Here is a 27,585-nt window from a genome sequence, read left to right as displayed (position 1 = left end):
CAAAGACTCTCATGAGCTTTAAAAATCCAATAAACACTTTTGCTCTTGTTCTACTTTCAAGATTTATTGCCACTGAACAAAAAAATCTCCTCCGTCTAAGTCAAGGTAACAGAGAGCAAAACTGTGTGCCAACTGCAGTCGGGTGGCCTTCTGGCTGCACAGTCCATCAGTAATTGTTGCATTAAACCCTTTAAACTCAGCAAAGATTTGCTTTTGAATTTCATTGGTCCTTTTACAAAACATGTTGGGGTTGCAGAAAGATAACCTAATCCTACTTTGAAGTGTGTTGAGAAAGGAGCTGGAGAGGAGGCAAGGAGAAAAGGTAGAGCTGGATGTCATCTGCATAGCAATGAACTTTGACACTGAAACTATAGACAATAATGCAAAAAGATATATGATCAATAAAAGAGGAATGAGGACAGAACCTTGATGAAATGTGGTAAGTGTTGTCAGAGTGGTATAATTTAAATATTTAACTCATCCAGCGAATTTTATCAAAGACTGAAGTCAATTATGTTCTAAATCTGGATAGGGTTATAGTCATGAGAAAGTAAATTAAATCAAATAAATGTACTGTTGTATTGTAATGGCCAACTTTGCCTTTTGTTTAGTGTTTTTTTAATTGTATAACTTTTTATTCAGCATTAGATTTTTTAGAATAAAGTCTAACGTCATTTCTGTTTTCAAATGGCAGCTTTAGTGCTTTAAGTGTTGGTATGTAAGGCAAAGATAAGATCGTTTTAAGCAATTTTATGCTATGTTATGTCAATTTAGTCAGTGTTTTATATGTTTTATTTGAATTTTATTGTCTGTAAGTCATAATCATCAGAATTACAGAAAATCCATCCATCCATCCATTTTCTTACACCCTTCTGTTGCTGGTGCCAATCTCCAGCTAACGTTCCAGGTGAGAGGCAGGGTCACCCTGGACAGGTCGCCAGTCTGTCGCAGGGCAACACAGAGACACACAGGACAACCATACACACACACATTCACACCTAGGGTGAATGTACAGGGACAATTTGGAGAGGCCAGTTAACCTGACAGTCATGTTTTTGGACTGTGGGAGGAAACCAGAGTACCCAGAGTAAACCCATCATGCACAGGGAGAACATGCAAACTCCATGCAGAAAGACTGGGGCCGGGAATCGAACCCAGAACCTTCTTGCTGCAAGGCAACAGCTCTACCAACTGTGCCACTGTGCAGCCCATTACAGAAAATAAAGGTTTGAAATGTTTCACTCTTTAATTAATCTATGACAAAAAATACTGTTTTTTTTCCTAAGTTTTGATTGAAACGTTTAAATTTGACTTAACAAGTCTTGGGCAATACCGTCAGAAGATTGTTGTTCAAATTGCTGCTCTTTGGGACATTTAAGCCTCTGGGCGATTTTCTTTCCAAGACCAACAAACTTTGCTTAGTCTTGGAAAGACCAAGGGGTATAGAACAGTTTTTGATAACTTTCAAGAAGTGTGAAATAAATCGGTCATTGAATTACTAGACACGCACGTTTTTCGGGAGCAAAACATGACATCAAGGTTTTTCCCCTCCCCACGACTCATGGTTAGTAAGAATGATCCATTCTACATCCAGTAAATTACTGCTTTCGTTTCTGGAATCTCAGGGTGAAAGAGGAGGAGGAGGAGGAGGAAGAGGAGGAGGGGTGTGAGCCAGGGTAGTTCATGCTTTGGTTAATACGGATTTGATTGTGCGTCTGTGCGCACTTCATCGAGCGCAGGCGAACTTGTCTGTAAAAGTTTTACCCACTCACACACAAAGCGCAATGGCCAAACATAAGCCCTGGCTGACGGCATGCTGCGTCCTCCTTATTGTGATTTGCGCTGTTGCTCTTGTGAGCCTGTGCATCGCCACGCTTCTTGGTGCGGGTTGCTCCGGCGGCAGATTCAGACATGCGGCTGTTTCGGCAGACTCGCAACTTTGCTCCGAGATCGGAAAGTAAGTGGCCTCCCTCCTCCTTTCTTGTTAAGACTTTAATGTGATCAAATTGATGCTAAAAACTATTTTTCATTCAGAATTTTCCCACCTGAATCTTAAAACGTGTTTTTTATTCATTGACGTGCACCTGAATTGAATCGGGCTTCGCCTCCTGGCAGTGGGAATAAGCAGTTTAAGAGATTTGATCGGCTCTGTGAGATTATAGCATAGCGCATCCAGGTCCTTTGATTGCTCTGAGCATTTGCCGAATCAATTCATTCAGAGTACATAAACACTGATGCTGTCGTTTATGTTGAAAGGTCTTGGCTCTGCTTTGGTTATTTGTCTTACTTGCAGTTGCGAGTCAATTAATCAGTCATCACTAACTTCAAAAGTGCAAAGGTTGTTTCACTGGAATGTGTGCGACTCTTCCTGCTTTTGTGCACAGCGGGGGATTTTTCTTTTTTTTTTTTCTTTTTTTTTTCCTTTGCCCTTGTGAGAATGTTTGTGGATAGTTCATTTTGCAGTTCAAAGCAGAGACAATTAAAGGTTCAGATGTGAGTGACAAAGAGATGAACTGAGCGCAAACTCCGGAACATTGGCTTAAAGTTAAAAAGGTCAGCTTTGCACACACATAGAAAAAAAAAGTTGCAACAAGTATTTTATTAACAGAAGAGCAGCATGTCTCTCTGTGTGTAAAATAAACATTATTTTTGTTAATTTGCTTTCCACAAAGTTTTTTAATTGCAATATTTAAAAAAAATTATGTCAAGATTTGAAAGTGATGTCATCGCTCCACCTCTAACTCACAACCACACGCCAGTCTTCGGTGCACCTTGAAACTCCTGCAAAACTTTTGAGCTGGCAAGGTCTAAACATTCCCAACGCTGCCTTCTCTTGCAGCTTAGGAGGCAAAGAGAAGTCAGTGCCAGCATTCGTGAAAAGATCCTTTATGTTTCCAACACAGACCGCAGAGTTGTTTTCTCTTTTTTTTTCTGCTTTTCTAACGTCAGTCCAACTGAGGTGAAGAAATCCAACCGTGACAAACGAGATGTATTTTTGCAATTATTACCTGGTCACTTTCATGAAAGACAGGGGAGCACAGGGATTAACTTTGAATGGTTTCTCAGTTGTAAAATAAAGGACACCCCCAGAGTAAAAGCCATCAAATAACACATCAGTGTGCCGGTGGGTGTCCAAATGTGCGCGGAGCATCGCAGTCAGATTACTGGTTTCCCGTAAATCCACCGAGCATTGTTTTCCAGGAACATGCTTCTCCAGGGCGGATCGGCAGTAGATGGCGCCATTGCAGCTCTCCTCTGCACATCTGTGGTCAACCCTCAGAGCATGGGAATAGGAGGAGGCTCCATTGTGGTTGTCAGAAATAAAACAGGTGGGTAGTCTGCGTTTGATTTATTTTTCAGGACATGTTTTCGTTGGGATCAAACCTTTGAATTATCACCACTTTTCTTTCTTTTTCAACTTACGTGGTGTAGAAATAATCATCAATGTCATATTTTACCTTTATGTCAGTAGAGATTCAGACCGAGTCATACACAATAAATATATTTTGGGTTTGTTCATATTTACTTTGCTCATTTATTCCCAGGCAATGTTAAAGTTTACAACTTCAGAGAGTCAACCCCCCAGTCATTCAAACCTTCTCTGTTAAAAGACTGTCCCACTAAATTCGGACTGTCCGCAGGTAAGGTGCACCTGATACACAGTCCGATTTTTGACTCGTTTTTTGTTTGTTTTCCTAATTTAATTAAAGTACAGGTGATCCAGAAGATTTTTCCACATTTTCCACAGCTTTTTTTTTTGCATATTTATTAAAATTAGCAAACCAAGAAATCATATTTCCATAAATGTTGACAACCTTCATTTCCACTGATCCTCCTTAAGATGTTTTTATAAAATAAGTGGAGACCATCTGTGGAAAATTCAGTTGACTAGATTTAATTTGAAAGACACAGTTGACATCAGGTCAGAGGTCAAACTCTAAGCAATCAAAAGGGTTTTCTGTAGACCACAGAGACAGGATTGTCCTGCAGCAGGAACTGAAAAGAATACAGGAAAATCTCTGTTAGAGGGTCAAAACGAAAGTCATTCCCTAATAAAGGACACATGACAGAAAGTCTGGAGTTTGCCAAAATTCACTTGAAGGACTCTTAGTCCACGAGAAACGAAATTCTCTGGCCTGATGAGACAAAGATTGAACTCTTTGATGTGGATGCCAGGCATCACTGCGTGAATGTGCTGCACTGGCCACACCAGAGTCCAGGCCTGAATCTCATTAAACATCTCGGGAGAGACCTGAAAATGGCTGCACAGATGTTTCCGTCCAACTTGACGGAGCAGGAGATGAACTGCGAAGAAGAATGAACCAAACGGCCCAATGATGCGCGTTCAAAGCTTGTGGCATCATATTCAAAAAGGGCTTGCTGCCAAAGATGACTTAGCAAAGTTTTCAGTGAATACTTAAACGTGATTTCTTGGTTTTCTATTTACAACTTTGCAAAATAATCAGAAATGTTTCCATATTGTCTTAATTGGGTATTTGTGTGTTGAATTTTGAGGAAAGCAATTAATTTTAATACGATTTGGAATAAGTCTTGCACATATGCAAGTCAAGTTTATTTATATAGCAAATGGTCGATTTGCTATATAAGCAGGTAAATATGTTATATAAACAGATATATCTGTTTTTCCTGAGTAATGTCAATTTGCTTTTTGGAGGCTGATCAAGGAACAACTTACGAGGAGAGTTTTAGGTAACAGGTGTGATTTGATTCGTCTAATCTTTTATTCCAGTTCTTGTATTATTATCTATCCGCCCTCAAAAAGAATGGCTCAAATAAATAATTAAAAAAAACCAAATAATATGAAATTTATGTCAATGATGAATAAGCCCCTGATCAGAATTGCATGTTTACAATAAGAAACCTTAAATTAAACTTTTAAGAAATCCAACGCAACTGAAAAATGTCTCTTTTTTACGAATATTGTCTTGTCTAAGAGCTACAGTTCATTGTTTTGTTGTTTTTAGGTAAGATGTCTTCACAGTTTTAGCTTCCAAAATATTTTGTTTTTCCTCATTTTCCTCCTCAATGTTGCAGGTAGTCAGTGGATTGGCGTTCCCGGGGAGCTGCTGGGCTACGACGCCATGCACAGAGAGTACGGGAAGTTGTCCTGGGCCAAACTGTTTGAGCCAACCATTAAACTGGCCAGGGAAGGAATCCCCATCCCTCCATACCTGGCTCGCTTTATGACCCACAAGATAGTGAAGGCGCATGTGGAAACGTCATCTCTGTGGTAAAATTTCAAACATGCATCTCAGACAAAGAGGCTTTAAAAAGTTTCAAGAAATTATAATTGCTAGTGCAGATGAAACGTACAGAAATTAAAGTAAAATTATGTGTTTCAGCAAAAGAAATGAACCCATTGGAAACTTTCTTTTAAATCTCCAATTCTTTTAAATCAAAAACACTTTATATAACCACCAGTTAAAATTGACTGATTGTTGCTCTTTACCTCTTAACCTCTATTTTCACTTCAAACTGACTGTGAAAATGACTGGTTTAGACAAAATATGCTTCACCTTTCCTCATAAACCCCACTCAAAAACGTTATATCTTATTGCTAAATATTTTTCATCGAAGCAAAACTTTGGTGAAATGTATTGCTTTCCTGTTGGTGATGAATTTCAGCTGTTTGGAGCAGTTACTCAATTGTGTTCTGACTCGGCACAATTTTTATGTAGCAGCAGTGCTAGGAAAGAGGCCAGCAAAAGTTTTGGATTATAGTCGTCCAATGTTTCCATGACGTTGCTCTAAGGTTATGAAGGCTGCGTCTAGAGGAGGGTTTGTTGAGACTGATGGAAAAAGGTGGGGTCAGGAGTCAGTCGCTTAGAGATTCACTCCTCTGTGCAACAAGAGATGGTTTCATCTCAGAATCAGGGGGAGGCTTTTGTGAGGAAAGTTTTTGCCCGTTTCACACTTTTGCCTCATTTATGTGTTTCTAATCATCATGCAGAAGTAATCTGAGTAAATATCTAGTGTTCTTTCAGCCATTTAATCCCTCTTTTTATGTTAAAAATGTGGTTTTTGTCATTAATAAGACTCCTAATTGGAGATTGCTCATTTCAACGTTGTATTAGACTGAATGTAGGTCTGATGCTAAATAGCGACATTAGGCACATAGCATATAAAACCAATTCTCCAGTGTAAATTTGTAGAATCTTGTATTGATTACTCAAGCAGAACTTAGGCTTCTGAATAACTATTGCCTTTTTAGGCTGAATACCAAAAAGCACGTTGCTATGTAGATACATATACATTTATCATCTTATTTGAATTCTAAAATTGTGCATTATTTCTCCCTTAATATTTATGCATTCACTATTCATAATCTAACTTATTCATTTAACTAGTAGTCTTAATTTTAGGCCTTACTGCTAAATCTTTGGAGTAAAATGACCTGGGAGAAAAGCCTTACATGTAAACACTTGATTGAAAAACTTAAATGTGCTGAACCTTCTTCACCTCCAAAGTCTTACGTTTAGGGTCCCTGACGGCAGAAATTGTGGCTCATAAATTTGCATTTCTGTTGTATTTTTCTGGAATGAATGAGACAAGTATGAGCTGACCTGAAATATCTCCAATAAAGATGTGTTGGGAGGCTTTTGCACAAAAGAATCAAAGTCAAGCTTGTAGGCTAAGGATTTGTGGTAGCAAGAAATGTTAATTCAGCTCCTATAAAAGTAAAAACAATGATTGTGAACTCAAAAAGCAAAATGCAAAAAAATTAATAAATAAATAAATCACAGATGAGATAGATTACCATCTGAGCGTCAAAACCTCAGAGCACAGCTGATGAAGGTTCCTATTTCTTTAGTTTGGAGAGCATTGTGATGTATTTTTTCATTTCACTGCTTCATCACAGTATTCTGGTTTGAGCATGCTGGTCTTTCAGAGTTTCTCTGTGTGATCTTTTTCTCTCACTTTCCTACAAAATATATGATTTAGGTAATGGTAGCTTTAAGTTAGGTATAGGTGTTCTTTTTTCTTTCTTTAATTGAAAAACTTTCCAGGGTTTACCCCACTTCTTCACAAAGCCATTGTAGGGCCTGGCTCTTTGTGAATTTAAGCAAAACAAAACAATTTAAGCATCAAGTCAGGTCACTTTTTGTCAGGATGTATTGTGTAACAACTATTTTCTGCTTTTGTCTAATGTATGCTTTTATCTACTTTCGTTTTGTTCAGCGAAGTCTTTTGCAACAAGAACAAAACAATCCTGAGAATGGGCGACACCCTGCAGTTTTCTAAACTTGCAGAAACCTTGGAAATCATTGCAAAGGAAGGAGTAAAAGCCTTTTACACTGGCAGGATTGGACTTGACTTAATCCAAGACATAAAAGACGCAGGTTGGTGCAAGATTGGCCTGGGCAAACTGAGGCTGTGTCATTTAATAATGTAAATAAAATAGAAGCACATAGACTTTACAGAAATGTGTTTTTTTGTCCTTAGGTGGTACATTAACAGCGGACGATCTGAAGTCTTACAGTGTGCGGGTTGGCAGTCCATGGACAGTTTCTCTGGGGAATCATAAGATGCACATCGCTCCGCCCCCTTCCGGGGGGCCGCTTCTGGCTTTTATTCTCAGAATCATGAAAGGTTTCACATCTTTTGTTGTAACTCAGATGGGATTCTTTGAATGCGTTCATTTGGGCAATTAAAAACCTGAACTCTTGCTCCCAAAGGGTTCTCGTTTATGCCAGACTCTCTGGTTGGTGAAAAGAAGATTCAGATGTACCATCATTACATAGAGACAGCTAAATTTGCTAACGGACAAAAGAGGAACATTCGAGATCCTGCCTACAGTAGCAGCAAGGTGGGTACACTGAAATTATTCCTTTCCGAGAAAGTAATTGTTCTGACTCAAGCATTACAGAGTTTGACGTAGTGTAAAATGTATGAATGCACTGAATGCAACTTCAGTATTTCATATAAAATTGAGTTTTTGCCTCTTTATTCAGCTATTTACTCATTCTGAAAAAAATGGGGACAAAAATCTGATATGTTTACAGAAATTACTGGAAACAGAAGAGTATAATACAGAAAATTGCAGGGATTAAATTGGAGATGGACAATATGTATTCAATAAATTATAATATATGTCCCATTCTTTGGTCAGATTAAAAGTACCTTTTGAAAAAAAAAGCCTTTAAGGAAATACTTTTCATTAAACCCAAATTTCTGTGTCTAAAAATATATATTTTCATTGTTCTGATGTAATTATATTAACTTTACTATAAGCTAATAAAGGCTTTTAAACATTTATGTAAGTGTAATTATATAAAGTGTTTAACTGATAAAGATCCTGAAATAAATGGACTTTTAAAAATATTCTAACTTATTGAATGGGTCTTTTAGATTGGAAACTAATAGCCAGACTAGAGATGGATTTATAATAAAACAAAATAAAATATATTTCAAAAACTATTAACCCTTTTAAAAGTTCAAAACAATGAATTGAACAGTAAAAATAAAATAAGGACAAAAGTGTTAATTTTTTGTATGTTACTCTTTCAGATTGCTGATTACTTAATTGATCCTTCGTTCGTTGATCGCACAGCGAGGCTGATATCCTCGAATAGCACACATGATAACTCCTATTATCTCAACCACAAGCCTTTGCCTGATAACTTTGGAACGACTCACGTTTCTGTCATTGATGCGGACGGACTCGCAGTCTCTGCCACCAGCACCATAAACCAGCTGTGAGCACAAAAATTATTTATATTTTCAAAATCCACATGAAGTGACGGCACAGTCCTAATCCCGCTGTGCGGTTCTGCAGGTTTGGAGGAGCCATCTACTCTCCACGAACGGGGATCATCCTCAACAACGAGCTTGCTGACTTTTGTGGGAGAGTAGATTCGATAAGGGGAGGTAAAGAAACAAAACTGACCGCAGAGTTAAGGACAAATCCGTCCGACGTTCACTGATCCTGAGCCATTATCCGTCTCATGCAGGTGAACAGCCGCCGTCCTCGATGACTCCTCTTATACTGGAGAAAGAATCTGGAGGCATCCTTGTGATGGGAGGGTCAGGAGGAAGTCTCATCACCACATCAGTGGCCTTGGTAAATCACTGCTTGCTTTGTTGGTTTGTTTTTGGGCTTTTTTGGGATTAAATAAGTATATTTTTTTCTAACAGTCTCTAATAAACCGCCTGTGGCTGGGGATGAGCTTACAAGACGCCATTGCTGCTCCTATAATCTTCGTCAGTTCAAACAACGATGTGAATTTTGAACCAGGATTCGATCAGGTGATGTATTTTCATCATGACTGTGAATTTCTGTTTCACATTGATTTCCACACTTATTAACATCCCTGTTCAATGAGGAAAAAAATTACATTTATATTTTATTGAGGGAGCATCATCCAACAATGAACTGAAGTGCAGATATTCACTGGGACAAAATACAATGTTAAGAAATGACTTTTTATTCATCAGAGGAATTTCTCATAATGTATAATGTTCTAATTTTAAGTTCATCAATGTGTGGGAACCTTTAATTAATAATACTTGACTTACTTTCTTCTGAAATATAAAAAGTGATGTGCCACAGAGACACACTTCTCCATCCAGAGGAGCAGCCATATTTAGCTTGGCAGGGCCCAAAGTTAGGAGAGCATCAGCTGCAGCAAAAAGTCCTACTTGGAGTTTCACCAACTCTCCAAAATTAGATGCCATTTAATCTTCTTTGTCAAACTGTCACAAAGGTAAACATGCAGTTTGTTAAACTCTACTGGGACTTTACCTGGAAATGTCAGATTTGACAAGGACTAAACTTCTGAATTAGAGAATGAACAACAAGGTGATCTGTGATGCTGTGGGCCAGTTTCTCCTATAGAGTGAGGCCTCATTAATTCCTGGAAATGTAGGTTTTTAATTAAACATCTGGTGGCATCTGCCAGAAAAAAAAGGAAGTGTGTAACTGTCCAAAATATAACAAAGTCAACATAGAAATGGTTCAAGACAACATCGACTTTTTCCTATAACTATCTCAACTTCTACACTTAAAGCATGTGGAAACTTTGTGATGTAAAGTGAAGATAAGAGAGCATAAAAACAAGCTTGATATCTTGCAAAGAGGGATGGAAGATCCAACTTTGTGTGTGATAGTTATTACAAAAAGGGTCTTGTAATAACACTTGTAATAACAGCAGAAATGCTAAGTACCACACCGCTGATTCTGTACAAAACAGGATATTTTTTGAATTGGAAAAACATGTCAGTATTAGATGATACTATAATATAAATTCAGTTTAATTAAAGACTAAATGTCTTTACCAATGTGCCAATATGTGTGTAAAGAGCTGTAGAAAATGACTTTCCTATGACTAATATGGAGATTTTCATATTGTATTTGTCATACTTTTGTCTGATTTAATTTTAACTGTGCTGTGTGTCGTTGTAGTCCGTCATAAAAGGCCTTACGCGTCTTGGACACAAACCTGGGAACTGGTCGTTCTTTTTAAATGTGGTCAACGCCTTGGAGAAGGAGGACGGCTGCATAGCGGCAGTGTCAGACAGCAGGAAGCTGGGAATGTCAGCTGGATACTGATCATGAGGATCAGGCGTAACCGTCCACAAATGTCTTTTCTTTGACTAACTGAGCCTTTAGGATTCGTACCAGTGAATGTGGTGCAGCTCTGAAAAACGGAATGTGAATGATACTGTTTTTTTATTCTATTTGCCTTTTAGGAAGAAATATGAATGCTCAGAAGTTGGGATCTTTTAATCCACCTAGAGAGATAAAAATGCTGGTAATGAACTCCAGCTTTGTGTTTTTAAAAAGTGACTGAATGTAGGCGCACATCCGTATAGTATTAGTCTAATACTATATAAAAGTTTTAAAAAAAGAATCACGACCATGAACATATTTTAGATGAAGACAGATACAGATGATAAATGAATACTGTATATCCATCCAACACATTCTTCTTTTTGTTTGTTTTTTGTGTTTGTTTGTTTGTTTGTATGTTTGTTTTTTACATATATGTTGCCTTGTGCAGCTATAGAACTGTGCAGACGTTTTAAACCTATCCAATATAAGCAAATAAGAAGCAAAGATTTGACACAGAATGATGTTTCATTGATGCACTTTGGGAAAGAGATTACATTAGGTTCATGCCTTAATGGTATTTTCTCAGATTCAAATAGGACTGCATCTCTGTTTCAGGTTGCTAGAAACCAAGTGCCTAAAGAAACCAGTTTCAGATTGTTTTATATCACATGAGACAAAACTTGCTCAGTCTACAAGTTTTGCAAAACAGTACCAGCAACCCAAAAGAAAAAGCACAAACTAGTCTGAAAATGATTGTAGAAAGCAGCCAAAGTCGGAAGAAATAAACTGAACAATCTTCACAACGTCTCAATCAAGAACAATTTTCCTCCCTCCTTTAAAAGGAACATTTTGAATAAATGAGGGGTGGTTTGAGACTTTTGCACAGTCCTGCATTAGTGTTTAGAAACAGTAATGTTGAGATGCATTTTCTAAAGAGCACTGCTACCCTTGTTCTCATAAAATGGGTATGAAAGTTTCTGAAAGACTGACTTTGCAGTCGACATTTATCACTTTGCACTGTTGACCCATATTTACTCTGTTACACGTAGCAACATAAATGTGTTTTTTTTATATTTGAACTAGTCGATTTGTTGGTGTTTGCTACTACATGTGAGCCAGTTAGCCTCTTAAAAAGGAAATCCTGAGACACTAAAACCTTTTACTGTGACTTTTAGCATTTTACTGTATCAGAGAGCCTTATGCTTATAATGTTTTAGATTCAATATGCTGTAAAAAAAAAAAAAAACTATTTTTACTAAACCACTTTTTTACTTGTGTTTTGTTTGAAGTGTTTTTAAAGACTTGTTCATGACTGTTCACTGTTTATTTTTGTTTTTTCACAATAAAAACTTTCCCTTGATTCTGTTTATATATATATATATATATATATATATATATATATATACAGTATATTTCTGGAAGCAAAAAAATTCAAGAGTTTTACACATTTCGGGCAAATCTTGGGTTCTCGATTACTCCAAGTCGGACAATTTTATAGCACTGTGATTTTTACACATTTGAAGCTGTAATTCTTTTTACTCTCACTCTACGTTTTAACAAAAGTGAATAGACAAATATTTTAGTCTTCAACACTTGAGGGACGATAAAGTTCAGTTCCATTTTCTTAAAATGAAGTAGCCATATTTACAAGTGAGCGTTTTAGACGTTTTGGAGATTTGAGTGAATCTACAGGATTCTGCTTTAAACAACACTTGGGAATTATCAACAATAATACCTCATGTTTCCCAATTTGGCTTTTTGAGAGCAGAAGAGAGATTTAAAAAAAAAAAGAAAGTTGTAATGAGATACGTTCTCAGTAGAGGAACTTCTGAATTAGTAATGATTTCTTAAGTGGATTCTGCTCGGCTCCCCTTCGAGGCGCTCAGTGTGAGTTATGAGAACATGCAAATTTCACTCTTTGTGAAGTGTCTCTGTCTTTGTTGAATGACAAATGAGTTAATTTTGATAAGCTTTGGCTTTTACAGCTTTAGTATCATAACATCAACTTCTGTCTGTCAGGCGTAAAAACAAACAATAGCTTTAAAATCCACAGACTTCTCTATGACAATTTTCACTTTAACTGCAGGAAGTTAAATGCTCCGCTGATGACTCTGTATACTTTTACCCCCGTAGCCATTTTGATGAAGCGAATTACTCCAACAACAGCTGTTTGATGCTTTTGTACGTACTTCTTTGCATGTGTGTCGCTATTTTAATCTGCCTGGATGTAGTCCAAAGCAATGACTCAAGTTTAAATCACGTATGTGGAGACTGCAGCTTTTCTTTTTTTTCCCCCCTACGCCTGCAGGGTTGATAATTTGACCTATTATAGTTGCACAACTCTGTTCATTATAACTACAGTATGTGGATGTTGAACTGCGCCTAATTGGGCCTTCAAGGAAACTTTCAGTGTGCTTTGACAAGGTCACTGATGAATTCTACGAAAAAGAAAGAAATGGAGCACGATGAAGCTGTGGGACTTGGTTCCAGCATTTTGTTTCAACATCTTGTACCTGCAACTTGATTAACTCCTGAAAAAATAAACGCAGAAGAAAATAGAGTCAAACTTAGCCGACGCTAATAGTTTTTCTCTTTGTGTAGATTTTTAGACACACAGAACATCTACAGTGTTCCAGCAGCTTAAGGGAGGAAAAAAATATCATAAACTCGCTGAACCAAATCTTTCAGGGTGATATTTTTCAACTGCAATTAAAGATTGATTTATTTTAAGGGGGATTGCATTTATTTATTGGGGGGATTTATTGGGCAGTGAAGTTCAGGTAGTGCCTCTCAGGGGTGAGGGATTTCTGAGAAAAGCTTTGCTGTTTTCTAAAAAACTCAACGTATAACTACACATCTGATTTCACAGAGTTTTATTTATTACTACATAGATGTTCTCCTTTCATAATTAAACCAATCCTGTCTTCACATTTGTTACACAACGCTTTTCAAGTGAGAATAAGAAAGTCTTCTTGTTGGAAACAGTCAGCAGTTCTGTGAAGCTTTCACTCTCTCTCTCTCTCTCTCTCTCTCTCTCTCTCTCTCTCTCTCTCTCTCTCTCTCTCTTCTCTCTCTCCCTCCCGCTGCCTGCTTTCTGCTCTTGCTGGGGGCCTCATCCTGGGTCAGCCAAGAGATATATGAGCTCCAGCTAGTCCTGGGTCTGCCCCAAATCCTCCTCCCAGTGGAACGTGTCCAGATCAGCTCTGAGAAATGTTCATGGGAATGTCTCCCCATGTCTCTGAACATTTAGCTACAGAAACCAGAGCAGCACTCGCTCCTCATGTGAGCCGACCTTGATGGTTACAAACTAGAAAATGATCCAGGGCTATTAAAAGAAACACTTTTTTTTTTCTTTTCTTTGTTTTTTTTCAAAAGACAAACAGATATTCTGAGAGCTTTGCTCTGGAGTCAAGAGAAAAAAATATTCACATAAAATGATGTCAGTTCCCCCAAAACCTTTGCCACAGCAGCAGCATTGGACAAATAGCGACAGGTCGTTACTTTCACTGTCCCCAACTATTTATCATTTCAATATGCAGTTTTATGTGCAGTATTATGAATTTTCTCATAGTGTTTCCCTAACAGCTGTCTTATAGCATAACCAAGTAACTCTGTTACTTCAGTTGTTTTAAAAATGTCGTATGTATCAAACATTGAAATTAGGCCTCTGTCTCTTTAAGAAGCTCCTACTTCTGTTATTTTTCTAAACTTGTAGAAGATTCATAAATACAGTTGTGATATATGTGTATTTCTTTTTTATCATGCCTGTCATCATGAGATATTTACTTAAATATATTTTTGTGGCTTTAGTTTGCTCACTTGTAGCCTTGTAAAAAATGCAGCCTGATTTAAAGCAGAACTCACAACATACTCAAGAGGGATCAGGTAAAATATGTTACTCCATTAAATTTGATAAGAAAATAAATATTCAACCACTCAATATGAAATTTGTTCATTTTTAGCAACAATGATTTATTCAAAAAATCATAATGCTAGGAAATAATAATAGTTGTTCTGATAAATAGATCAGTAACCAAAAATCCTTCAAAAATAAATAAATAAAAATAAATCATTCAGTTTCTGTCAGCAAAAAAAACCAAAACTAAATTATTAAATGTCCAAAAATTCCCGTTCTTTTTTAATGAGAGTAATGTGTGCAGAGTCCCATAACCTCAAAAGACAAAATAAAGTCCTGGAAGTATTTCCCCGTTTTAATCCAAAATGAAAAATCCAAAACGTCAATCACACCTAAAACCAGCATGATGCTTCCAAAATCAGTTTTGAGTAGTGGAAACTTGTAATAATTTTTAACAATCACGTAATAGCAGCTGTTCTACATAACAGTTTGATATATTTACTCTGTAATGTATTTATTCAGAAAAAAAAACAAACAAACATAGCGGTTATGTTACAACCTGGAGTTTGAACAGACGTCTTCAGACAAAAGATATGCAGGATAAAAATGTGCTAAAAATAGGTTTATTATATTATATTATAATATGTTGAAGGTAATTCCCTGATAGTGCAACCTAAAGCTGAAATGTACTTATCAACATCAATATTTTTATTATCAGCTGCAGTAGTTGTTACTGAATTGTTGCTAAATAATTTCACAGCTGTATCATTGTACCATTGGCATTAACAATGGGCAATAATGTAAACCATTCAACATTTCATCCCTTATGCAACAACTGTGCTCCTCCAGGTCTAATCCTGGTGAGCTGACAATCAAACTAATTGATACCACTGACTGCCTGCCTGCCTCGATCAACAATTTATGTCTGAGAAACAGAGACAGTCCTGACAGTGAGAGTTAAGACGGTTAATGCCCACTAAAACAGCGTTTCACCCCACAGACATAAACATTTTCTGACTGAGTTGTTTTAAAATCAGCTAAAGCTTTCCATCTCCCTGAGGATTAATCACTCTTCCCAACTCAAGGCTGTGTGACATTTTACGACATCTAGGGGAGCTCACACTCGCAGCAACCTCCCAGAACCTCTAGAAAACATACTGTCCCTTTAACGCACAAGAAATCATATTTCTTTGACAGGAGGCCCATGAGAAGAAAATATTAACCTATGAACGGATATGCTGCAGTGTTCTTGTAAAATAGCTTTGTGAAAATAAAAGTGATAGGAGCGCTTCCTAATACTTCCTAGTTCAGCCAATGAAAGACGTAGTTTTAAGAAGAAGCAGCCAATATAATGAGATGAGGTCACTGTAGGTCGCTGCACTCTGGGTGTTAGCAAATTATTGTGAGTCATTACATTATTTTGTCTCCTGGAATGGCTTGTCCCAGAGGTGTTGCAGTCTGAGCCCTTTGTTATTCCTTTTCTTACAGTTCAACAACCAAAAGCGGCTCGATAGCAGCTCAGTAGTGCCAGTGATTTCAGAAAGAACAACACAAATAATTTTTAAATTACACAGGATTAGAACAAAACTGTAAAACTACATTTTTTAAAAAAAGGGGTTGATAATAAATTAAGTTGTCTATAAATAAAGAAGAGATTAGAATTAACAATAGTGCTGTTTTGTAAAAAACACAACAAACATAACTCAGTTTGTACAAAATCCGCTGAGTCAGCAATGGTAGTTTGGCTTCGCTGAGTTCTCTCGTCTCTAATGTTGTGTGAAAGGTGTTAAAGTTCAAACAGCTACTGCAACATCATAATCAGTGTAGGATTTATGGCCTCAGTACCCGGCAGCATACCCCCCTTTACGAGGATCCGACTTGGCAGACAGCTTGTTGTCGCGACGCAACACGGCCTGCACTACAGCTCCTGGTGCCGTGAGGAACGCCGTATAATGGTTCTTCTTTGCCAAACCATCTATGATTTCCTGTGAGGTAAAACAAGAGACAGCATGAAACTCTGAACATTTCCCTGTAGCTTCAGTGATAAAGCAGGCCTTTTAAAAGTAAATAAAACACATTTTTACTTCATTTGGTATTTTAAAGCAACTATTTAAACTCAAACCATTATTCTTTTTTATACAAACCAATGACTTCATGAATTTTGAAAACAAGGACTGGGTGTACAAGTTTTAATTTATTTATTTCAAAGCTAGACTTTACAAATTTCAAATATATCCAGCTCTGGAAAAAGTTAAGAGACCACTGCAAAATGATCAGTTTCTCTGATTTTACTTTTTATAGGTATGTGTTTGAGTAAAATTAACATTGTTCTTTTATTCTATAAACTACTGACAACATGTCTCCGAAATTCCAAGCAAAAATTTTGTAAATGAGAAATGGTAAAAATAATGAAAAATAATGCACAAACACAATTCATATTAACTTAGAAACAACAATACTAATGTTTTACCTCGGAAGAGTTTTCAAAGGGGTTCAATGCAGCGCTCTCTTCATTTTTTTCCAGAGCTGCATATAAAATCTCTCACTAAACATTTTTCTATTATTGTTTCATAATACCTTTTAACTATGTAAAGTCAAGATCTGTCATTGATTACAGCTGCAAACTTTTTTAGCCTGAATAAAATGAAAATAATTAACTAATTGACCAAAACTCAACAAATCAGGAAAGATCTTGAAACTCAGAAGATAAGCTGACATGCTGTCTAATAACTATTAGTTATTTCTGAACAACTATAAATTCAAACATTATATATTCGGTTTTATGTAAGTGTTAATTATTTGCAGTGGATTCCATTTTGCCATAAACTGGAAAAGACCCAAGCGATAACCGTGTGATAAAGTTAAGGGTGTTTCCACACATGATAGTTCAGTAGACTTGATTAGATCAGGAACCAAAATTGAAACATTTGTTAGGAGTTCAGTTTGCGCGTTTCTTTTTCACACCACAATGTCAAACGACCCAAACGCTTTGAAAAACTCGGCCAACGTTCACAACTATGTGGTTGAAGTGCCACGGAGGGTGTAGAGGTATGTTTAAACATTGTCTTAAACCATTACATAGGAATGTTGTAAAGTCATTATGTTGTAAAATTATTATGTTGTAAAGTCATTATATTGTAGAATGATTATGATTACTGTTTAACCTCACGACAGAGCTGCTTTCTCTCAGTCAGAGAGTTTAAGTGAAAACTTTTCATCCCTGAAAGGTGTAAGGTAATGACTGGTGGTTACAGCATTCTGTGTTATTTTGGATACTGGATCGTCTCTCTGAGCAGCACAGCTCGCTAACATTAGCTGCATAAATCAGCACTTCTTTGTGTTTTTGACACTCACTTTGTCAAAGTCAGACTCCGCCTGAGTGGTGTTGGGACTTAGCTGGTTGTGTAACCTTGGGTCTGCGACGGCTTTTTCAACATCGAAGTCGAAGAAGAGCGCTTTGAGAATCACCTTTAAAACAGCAAACATGTCCAACATTGCAAAAAGAAATAGAAATGTTCACATCTTTACGGTTTAGGTGAGAATGTGTTTTACCTGAGCGATGGAAGTAGTGATTTTTGTTCCTCCTGAACCTCCGACTACCATTTTGACATTGTTGTTTTTGTCAAAAAGGATTGTTGGACACATAGACGACATCGGCCTTTTCCCTGTTGACAGAATGTAAGGGTTAATTATACTTACAGATAAATAAAAACAAAGCAATTTACCTGCTATTTTCTATTTTGTCCAAGCCTAAGTAAATGTCACTTCATACAACTACACTACATGTTGAAGAGTTTTATTTTCAAAGTGTCTTTTTTTGTAATACAACTTATGTAGTTAATATAAATTTGAAGGAGGATGTTGGAAAAACTGAACAAACTAACACATTGTAAGCCTCAGTGTTTTTCCATCAAAAACCTAAATTAGAAAATAATATATTATTCCCCTCCACAGTTCTGTAATTTTATCCTTGTCAGATAAAATACGTATAAAATACACAGAAACTTTATAGTTATGTGACAAAATGTCACCAAGGTCAAAGGGCATGAATAATTGAAGCTGGTTTTTGATTAAGAAGCTATAACATGCCTGTGATCGGATGAGCCATAAATCATTACGTGATTCAGCATTTAGAAAAGTGGTGTGAGGTTTTAATAATCAGAACCATCAATCACTGAAGTGACCAATCATTAATAAACAGAAGGAAAATAGAGCTTTGTTAAAAAGGCATAACCTGATAACATTTAGGCTGACTTCCAAGTAAAGTTACTTAAAAATTAAGATAAAGAGCCATCCTCCTAAAACACAAGCTCCACCTTGACTAATGACAAGGTAAAAAAAATGAGGAGAAGGGAGTTAATTTAAAAATTATCTGATCTTTACAAAGCTATAAAATTTTTTCAACCTAACCTCAAGCATTAAAGTAACCAAAGTCTTCAAACGGAGCTTATTCTGGGAGAGAGTATTAGATAAATACAGATTATTTAAGAGAATAATCTGTATTAGTTTCAACTCAACAACATCACATCCATATTCTGACTCACTAAACGCCTTTGATTTGTGCAATAAATCTGCTGTGAAGTTCATCATTGGATCAGCTAGAAGACCCAGGACATGTGAAGGAACATTGACCTTCACAATGGTGGAAAATTTCATTATGAGGCAAAACATTATGACTATCTGACGGTCATGTCATGTCTTTACTCTTCGTGCTTTTGAACTCTCTGCAGATGAACCTTTTTTGGGTTGCACTCACAAGGTTAGAGGTTGTTTTTCTGCAGCTGCTCAGGAACCAAACTCTCTCTCCAATGTTTAGTATTTCCTTATATTTGATATAAAACTCATGTGTGGCTCTGTCTGTCAGAGCCAGCTTTGACTCCACACAGATTTAGACCAACCACAATAACTTCATTTTGGATAAACAAAGAAATATGATGGTCTTTCATTCCTCTGCACTTTTACACTAATATCCTATTTAAATTTTCTAATCATTGTTTCCACTAACTTTACGTCTTAGCTGTCTTGGTGTTCTTGTTGGTTCACTTTTGCTGTTTTCCAATCTATAAGGCCTTCACTGCACAGTTGTATTTATACTAAGAAACTTTTGCGTAGTGACTTCTGAAGCATCGCTGTTGCAGCTGTTCAGACAATTTGTAAACTTTTTGAAAACCTCTTATGTTCTTCCTTCCACTTAACAATTGCAATATTTTTAGCCTTGCCTTACATGCACTTCCCCTACATTCCCAATGATTCTTTTATGGTTTTTCTATGAATACACTGTTTTTTTGTAGCTTTATCATACTTTGAAATACTTTTAAATGTGAACAATATACTGTATAGATAATATTTACTAACTGTAGCAACATTTAAAAGAGTTATGTTATTTTGAAGCTTTGGTTTGGTTGTTCTCATTTAATTAAAAGAGTTGAAATAAACGTATTAAGCATACTTTTGTACCCTCTGATCCTTTTTAGATACACAACTTACACCTGCACAAAAAGTTAAACATCTACCTGGCTTGATGAAGTTGCTTGGGGAAGGAGGAACATCGAACCCATTAATGATATATGGCGAGCTGAAGTCATCCATCTCATTGTTAAGAATGATTCCCGTAGATCTTGACATGACTTTGGAGCCCAAACTGCAGGAAGACAATAACTGATCAGATATGAAGGGACAAGAGCTACAACAGATTAATTAGGAGGTCTTACTAGAGGTTGATGGTGCTGGTGGCAGCCACCGCACTCCCATCCTCTGAAACGACGGACAGGTGAGACGTCCCGTGGTTTTCAGGAAGCCAGAACTGTGGCTCGTAGTAGGCCATGGGATGTGTGGTATCATCCGTAATCTTTGCCCGCATGATGTCAGCATATGAAGTGGAGGTCATGTTCTTGATTAACTTTTGGAAGAAAACAGTTGATTAGGTTCAGAACAACAACACAGAGCTATAAGGAATTTGCTTATCTTGCTCCCTAAGTTACTGTCAGTTTGAGTCTTGTGCTTTTTGTTCACTTAGTTTTGTTTATCTTATCCTCATGTTCCCCAAACCTTGTCAGTTCATCAAACCACTAAGAAATTTCCAAACATTGAGGTCTTCGTACATTTTGGAGTGAATGTTGGTAAAGAAATTATTTGGCTTTGGATAAAAAAAGACCAATAACAAGCTTTTGTCAGCAACTTAAATACAACCTGTGTTTGATAGCAATGGATGATTTAGTCCCAACTAGACTGGAGTCGTTTAACTGAGTTGTGTCACACATTTCTTCTCTGTTCTGTAAAAATGTAGCAGGGATACAAAGTTCTTGAGTCACCAGGTTGTGTTATCTGCAGATTGCCATGTTTCCAAGACTTCCTACTTATCTACAGCGAGCACATGTGGCTTACTTTGTTTCATTTTCTTTCTGTCAATTCCTAGACAGGTAAAAGATCAACTATAACCGTTTTGTCCCCCCCTGCTCTATTAGTCACTGCACAACAAAAACGAACATACTTCCCGTAACTTACATCTTCAATCTGGAGAAACTTTGGATCTCCAAGCAAAGTTCTCTTTGCATAAGCGAAGCGAAAGGCCTCCACAATGCGGTGGTAAGTTAGGATCTTTTTCTCCTTGGTCGCCATGCTGTCTGCGCTGAAGTTGTATCCTGCAAACACACACAGCCGCAATTAGAGCTTGATTAAAACTAAGGCTTTCGTAATCTATCTGTATACTTTTGGGTTCAAATACACAGAGAACAAATTGACTTGGCGCGCAATGTGTTTTCATTTAGTTCCACATGTGTGTTACTCCGAGGTGAAAGCCCCAGAAGGACGACAGTTCAGGACTTATTCGGGACAGAAGCAGGCGTCACGGCACATCAGCAGAGCGGGAGCGTTTCATTCTACGCTGACTGAAATGTGAGTCAAGCTTGAACAAGTCATCTGTGTCCAATTAGAAGTACATTTGTGGGATTACTGTTCGGGTGTCTGAGGCAGTGGGGTACAGTGAGTGGGCGGCCAGTCAAAGGGAAAGGGAGCGGGTTTTGATGATTAATTATTTTAGAGGAAAGTTTCTCTAATCCTCAGTGGCAGATACTGTCACTGCTCCGGCACGAAGCCGAGGCAGCGTGACGGTGTCTTCACAGACCAGCAGCTTGAATGTTACGGCCCAGCCAGCAACAAGCTAAATCAGACGGATGACGTCAGCAGAACAAAGAAAAAGGTTTTCAGTTTGAAAATAAATAGCATTTTAATAATCAGCGCTTATTCCACATCTAAGCCCATATAAGGACAAATAGAGCGCATCCCTGTTAAAAATCTGTGGGTTTTTTTTTTACCAGTTACATAACCCATCCTATTTCTGGTTAAATTAAGAGAAAAGACCCTTTAAAGAGAGGATTTCCTGTACTCGTCCCTCGGAGCCGACTCCTTTCTGTGAGAGCGGCTGGAAGGCAGCTCACGCTGCAACACATTTTCTCCCACTCAGGATGTTTTTGGACGGCGTATCAAGGCTTACCATTCAGGATGTTTAATATCAGCGATAGCACAGGGCCGCTAGCGGGGGCATTGGGAACAACCATGGCGTACTCCCCCACATTCACCCGTAAAGGGCTTTCATCCAAGACAGGCTCATAATCCCTCAGATCTTCCTTTGTGATGATGCCGCCTAAACATGGATTGACAAACACTGTGAATACATTTCTGAGCAGAAAAGGGGGAACAAATTCTCCTTATCCTGCAAATAGGAGGCGCAGCGAAGCCCGTAGAGCAGGAATTAAATAAAATGCAGACTTTTATCTGAAGATGGAAACATTGGGTTGAATTTGAAACTTTTGTGGCATTTAGAGTTACTGCACAAGATCATTCGCAACAGATTCTAAGAAGGACTTGGAACAGAAATCCTGTCAAGCTTTTATTTTCCAGAATAGATAACATCTGTTGCTTGAAACTTCTTAAAAGTCAAGTCAGCGTTTATAAAACTGGTTAATTACAAATATTGCTGACTTTTTAAAGATTTCTTTTTGCAACTACAGCCACAAATTTTATTGCTATTTGTTGGGTTTTTATGCGAAAGATCAAAGACTTTTATCGTGAAAGGATTTCTGATGAGTGGCAGCATTATGCTGCGGGGATAGAGATGCCGATTAGTTGATAGAAAGTTGGATGGAGCAAAATAGAGAGAAATCCTTAAAGATAAAACCTGTTTGCGGCTGCAGAAGTCTTTAATTTATAGCAAGAAAATGATCCTAAAAACACAACTTGAGCTGTAATGTAATGTTTTAGCTCCAAGCATTTATTTGTGTTAAAAGAGCTAAAGTTGGGAAGATTTGAAAATTGATGTTCACAGATGATCTCCATCAAATCTAAATGAGCTGTTTGGCCAAAAAAGAAAAAGGCAAGAAAAAGCACGATCTCCATAATCAATGATAGAAAGTGTTAATACAAATACATGCCACACATTTTGTGTTTTTAGTCTATTTGTTTTTTGGATCAACTTTGCTGAGATACTATATAATAACATCCTGTCAATCTGCTAAAGCTTGAACTGCTTTGCAAACAAGAAAAGACAGAAATTTCAGTCTCTTTTTGTCTAGACGTATCCCGAAAGACCTTTTTATATTTTAAGAGTTCATGGAACATTTCCTTCCACATTACTTTGTCTTTCAACTACTTTGCTACATAAAACTCCAATAAAATCTAATTAAGTTTGAGCCTTTAGCACAACAAAGCGAAAGCTATTTCAAGGGGAAATGAGCACTTTCACAGGTTGGTGTGTGTAGCAACAATATGAAATGATTTGATAGTAAGAACCAATGATACCTGCGGCCTGAATATCCTTCACAAGCTCATCTGACAGTTGTCCTGTATAAAACTCCTCTGCTCCTTTCTCGGCGATTCTCCTGTATGTTCCTGCCAGCCTGATGAATTTAACGGTGTCATTTTCTTTCAACACGCCGCTGTTTTTCGCACAAAACACTTCACTGAAAGAGGACAAGAAAGATCATGTCAGACAGAGAATGTTATCTATGAAGCAGAGAGAGAGCTAATTAAAGGTGATGTCTCTCACCAGAGGGCTGTGTCATTCACGATGAGTTCCTTGTTTCTATCAATCGCCGCCGCCAGCGCCTTGCCCATTGGAAATCCTTTTTCTGCAAGCTCGATGCTTGGCTGAAACAAATCTTTCCAAGGCAGTTTGCCATGTCGTTTGTGGGCCATGTCGTAACCCCGAAGCTCTCCGGGAACAGCGATGGCCAACCCTCCTAAAGACCAAGAACCGGTTGAGAAGTTTAGATTTTTAGGGGAGCTTTCACTCATTTTATTTGATCTTTTTGTATTTCTGAACAGAAGAAATGTCCTATAAATAAATCTGTGTGCTATGCAGTTACAAAACATCTAAAAATGAAACAGCGATCAACCATTGGGGGGAAACAGCCCATATCAAGATGTACAAGGAGGATAAAGGGCAGTTCCAATGTATCGAAACAGATTATATCACATTTTAAGGCAGGAGGCCCAATAAATGTCATCTTATTTCCATTTCTACTTTTGAACATTACCTGTCTGGGATAAATCTGAGCTGTTTCTAAACATGTCCTGCGTTGCATTGCGGGGCGCCGTCTCCCGTGCATCAATTACCTCAACCTTTCCTGCATAGAAGTCACATAATTTCCTTCAGTTTGTTTGGTTTGTAGAGATGCAAAGATGTGAGAAGTCTTGTGGTGAGAAATGTGTGTTGTTGTACCGGTTTTTGCATCATAGATGGTGAGGAAAAGACCTCCTCCTATGCCCATACTGTGAGCATTCATTAATCCAACACATAGCAGCGACGCTATTGAGGCATCCACTGCAGATCCTCCTTTCAGGAGAATGTCCCTACAGTGCAGATAATTTAAAAAAAACACACATAGGGACAGCTTTATTCTCTGCGTAGGTGGTCACAGTCATAACTCAAACAGGTTTCTATATCAATGTTGTTGAAACAAGCTCTTACCTGCCAACCTCTGAGCAGGTGCCTGCATCTGCTGCTACTGCTGCTTTCCAGGAGCCATTCGCTCTGTTGCTGTTCAGACCAAAGAAAACACCCAGAAATGTGGCGAGGCATGCTGACAGCAGCACTGCAACGGCCACTATTATTACTTTCTTGGCCATTTTGAATCTTCGGGGGAGCTAACAATTTGTCTGGAGAAGGGAAAAAAAGATACATGTAAATGTGAAACATTTGCCTTTGTCATTTGACAAAAAAAAAAAAAAAAAAAAAAGGCTGGGCTTATTTGAATCCAGTCGTTGGTAAACAAAGACTCACAAGTCAAGTCAAATCAGTTATTGTCATGATTCATTTGTGTTTGTGTTTGCTTAATATTCCTGGATTTATTTTTGACATCAAGATCTCAGTTCATTTCTGTTTTCAGTATTGTTGTTGGAGTCTTATCATATAATTTATACTTTGGGTTTAGTCCAGCTCTTTCTGCTTGGTATTTTCTCTCTACCCTCTCCTCGGTATTTCAGCTCCTTCATTTTTATTGTTTCCCACTTTTTTAATGTAATTTCTTAAATCATTCTGCATTTGGATCTTACTGCAAACCCATTCAATTCATTCTTAATGTGATTAAAAAAAACTTTGAGTTTGGGTTTGTGCGTAACTCAAATCAGAGGAGATATGTTATCATTAAAAACTGAATGAAGAAACTACCATAAACACATAACACAGCTGTTATTTATTGTTAATCCTCTATTTATCTGGTATTATTACTTTTCTCATTGAGTTGGTTGTTCATCTGCATATTGAAAATAATATTTTTGAATTTTTGGTGAGGTTTGTATTACACTGCAAATGTTTAGGTGCCTCTGACTAATCAGCAATGAAACTGTATCAAAGAAAGCTAATTATTGGGGGTATGTTTGTATTTCTCTCTTCATGATAACATAGAATCATATATTGCAGATGTTTTAAGCAACACAACATACAAATATAAACTCCTCTCTGATGAAAGAAGACACTCTGTCCTACTTTACAGAAAACACAGATTAAGCTGTTTAGGGATATTTCTGGTGGCAATAAAAAAACAAAGTCATGATGTGAAATCAAAATAGCGCCACCTACAGCTATTATGAAGGTAATGCTGCATAGACAAGCCAGGAGCGACATATCTGTTGAGCAGCTTTTCTACCTTAGCAGATGGCTTGCATAAATAAGCAACTAATATCAGCTTGTGTTACTATAAAAAGAACAAAAATGTAAAAAATATATGTATTATTAACATACTGTGCATTAATCTATGACAAGTATGACTGAATTTAGCAGATGTTCATTATCTGCTTTTGCTTAAATCTTAAATATTACAACAGATGCTAATCGTAACGAGCTAGATAGTTTTAGCCACAGCAGAAATCAATGTTGTGTTAATGTTTGAAACATTAACGCAACAATGTTCCGTCTGAATATTTCTACTTTCAGGAAATGAGAAGTAAGCAGCAGAGCTACTCTTCTTGGAAACCTCAAATATAAATGTATTTATCTCTTTTGAACTTTGTGAACTACATTTGAAGTTTCAGTCAGTCACGAGTCTGCAGAGGAATATTTGAGAACTGGGAGTCGCTGTACCGTACTTGCTGTGCTTTCCAAAGCCCAAAAAGACAAATGACAGCAAATAAATAAATAAATAAAATGTCTGGAGTGTTTCAAGTTTATCCCCTAAAACCCCAAAGCCTCCCGTCAGGCTGATTCTTTGCTCTGTCACAGAAGTGTACCCAGATTATGTAACAGGGGGAGTGAGCTGATTTAGTTGAACAAGGGCTGCATGCTACTCTACAGAAATCACTTACAGGAAGTAAGTTTCTGATTTTCACATTTGATATTATCAGAATGGCTCTAATTATTCAGTTTTTAGTCTAACAAAACCATAAACAAATTGAGGGAATCGTTTACCTCTCTAAGGATAAGAATAGGGAAAATCTCTTACCCTGGTTCTCCTTGGAGCTTCTGCTGCAGGCTGTGTCTGTTATGCCAGCAGCTTATAGGTGATGCATTTATGTCACAGTCATTAAACTTTAACCCATCCCACAATAAACCCTCTAACCTGAGTCATCATTAGTGGTAAAAAAGAACAGACCGAACAAGGAGAAACAACCAGAAAAACAGCCTAAAAGTTATTTTGTTCACAATGTTCACTTTGATGAACCCAGGCTGATTTACTGCAACACCCTGAAACCTACGGAGCAAAACAACGTGCAGGCAAAAGTTTTTCTTTTATCTACAGTGATACTTAAACAGATCTGTGACAAATATTAACTTTCAGAAGCGTCATTTTGTTAGTCATTCACTTTAAATTGATGATGCAGAGAGAAAACATTTTGCAATGGTTGTGTTGCACAACTCTACCTAGGAAAAATAGGGGGGAAATACTCAGGGGGAAAATAGGGATTTCTTTAAAATAAAATGTTTCACAAGCCTTTTCATGTGGGAGTTTTAGACAAAGTGCACACTAAATGACAAAAAATAAAAAAAAATAAAAGCTTTCGTGAAGGTGAGGGAAAGGATCACATCTCCTGAGTGAGGACGGAAAAAGATGCTGAAACTGAATTGTTTGAAGACGAAGCCTGCAGTAAATAAGCAACCAGACCAGCCGTCATGGACACCATCAGGGACATTTGACTGTGAGTTTTGACATCAACACTTTTCTGTTCAGTCATGTGGTAACTATCTCATTGCTCTCTCAACAACTAGCGTCTACACCTGATGATTCCTCCACAGCTTTTACTCTAAGCTCAGACGCCACGTGAAGTTTTGCCTGTTAATAGTTGAGACAAGAAGTGAGAAACATTTCATGAGCTTCACATCGGATGACCTGAAGCGGCTTAGGGGAGGAATAGTTCAGATAAAATCAGAAAGAATGCCTCAGCTTTATGAACAAGGACTAGTTAGGACTAATTTTGTAATTTTTTTATGTAATTTTATCCTTAAATCTCATTGTAAGAGATATCATTACTCTGCCACCGTATTTCCATCTCTAGCATGTTACAATCACATAACTTAAAGCTGCAGTAGGTAACTTTTATGAAAATGTATTTTTATGCATCTGTTCAAATGTCCTGCCAGTAGAACAAATGAAAGAGAATCTACAAAAATAAAATAAAGCCCTTCTACTTTCTTCTTGCAGTAGGAGAGTCTTAGTGCTGCCAT

General features: G+C 37.4%; 2 protein-coding genes across 2 annotated transcripts; one reads left to right on the top strand and one right to left on the bottom strand.

The window, feature by feature from the left end:
- The first annotated feature begins 1,637 nt into the window (after nucleotides 1–1,637).
- ggt5b (gamma-glutamyltransferase 5b) lies at nucleotides 1,638–11,933 on the top strand. Its single transcript, XM_008424163.3, has 12 exons — nucleotides 1,638–1,957; nucleotides 3,202–3,329; nucleotides 3,546–3,641; nucleotides 5,056–5,251; nucleotides 7,201–7,361; nucleotides 7,465–7,611; nucleotides 7,698–7,828; nucleotides 8,530–8,717; nucleotides 8,798–8,889; nucleotides 8,973–9,082; nucleotides 9,157–9,267; nucleotides 10,424–11,933. The coding sequence occupies exons 1-12, from the start codon at nucleotides 1,785–1,787 to the stop codon at nucleotides 10,568–10,570; spliced, it is 1,680 nt and encodes a 559-aa protein (XP_008422385.2). The 5' UTR covers nucleotides 1,638–1,784; the 3' UTR covers nucleotides 10,571–11,933.
- Nucleotides 11,934–14,763: 2,830 nt separating this feature from the next.
- Nucleotides 14,764–26,691, bottom strand: ggt1b (gamma-glutamyltransferase 1b). The gene is made up of 13 exons (XM_081613647.1): nucleotides 26,366–26,691; nucleotides 24,397–24,584; nucleotides 24,148–24,278; nucleotides 23,963–24,052; nucleotides 23,473–23,665; nucleotides 23,226–23,386; nucleotides 21,922–22,071; nucleotides 20,934–21,070; nucleotides 20,141–20,328; nucleotides 19,943–20,070; nucleotides 17,982–18,094; nucleotides 17,784–17,897; nucleotides 14,764–16,414 (listed from the first exon to the last, which is right to left on the bottom strand). Exons 2-13 carry the CDS (start codon nucleotides 24,552–24,554, stop codon nucleotides 16,268–16,270), a joined length of 1,710 nt encoding a protein of 569 aa, XP_081469773.1. The 5' UTR covers nucleotides 24,555–24,584; nucleotides 26,366–26,691; the 3' UTR covers nucleotides 14,764–16,267.
- Between the last annotated feature and the right edge of the window lie 894 nt (nucleotides 26,692–27,585).

This window comes from Poecilia reticulata, chromosome 12 (genome assembly GCF_904066995.2).
Source record: "Poecilia reticulata chromosome 12, P_reticulata-male-v2, whole genome shotgun sequence".
NCBI lineage: Eukaryota > Metazoa > Chordata > Actinopteri > Cyprinodontiformes > Poeciliidae > Poecilia > Poecilia reticulata.
The sequence above is the reverse complement of the archived record's forward strand: the minus strand, read 5'-3'. Positions and strand labels throughout refer to the sequence as shown.

Bases quoted from the DNA above. Each gene is read 5' to 3' on its own strand.
- ggt5b (XM_008424163.3), top strand. From the start codon at position 1,785: ATGGCCAAACATAAGCCCTGGCTGACGGCATGCTGCGTCCTCCTTATT. The intron at 8,890-8,972 runs GTAAAGAAACAA...CGTCTCATGCAG, and splicing joins AGTAGATTCGATAAGGGGAG to GTGAACAGCCGCCGTCCTCG. The intron at 9,268-10,423 runs GTGATGTATTTT...GTGTCGTTGTAG, and splicing joins TTGAACCAGGATTCGATCAG to TCCGTCATAAAAGGCCTTAC.
- ggt1b (XM_081613647.1), bottom strand. From the start codon at position 24,554: ATGGCCAAGAAAGTAATAATAGTGGCCGTTGCAGTGCTGCTGTCAGCA. The intron at 20,071-20,140 runs GTAAGACCTCCT...GTCTTCCTGCAG, and splicing joins ACCAGCACCATCAACCTCTA to TTTGGGCTCCAAAGTCATGT. The intron at 18,095-19,942 runs GTAGATGTTTAA...TTCTGTCAACAG, and splicing joins AAGCAACTTCATCAAGCCAG to GGAAAAGGCCGATGTCGTCT.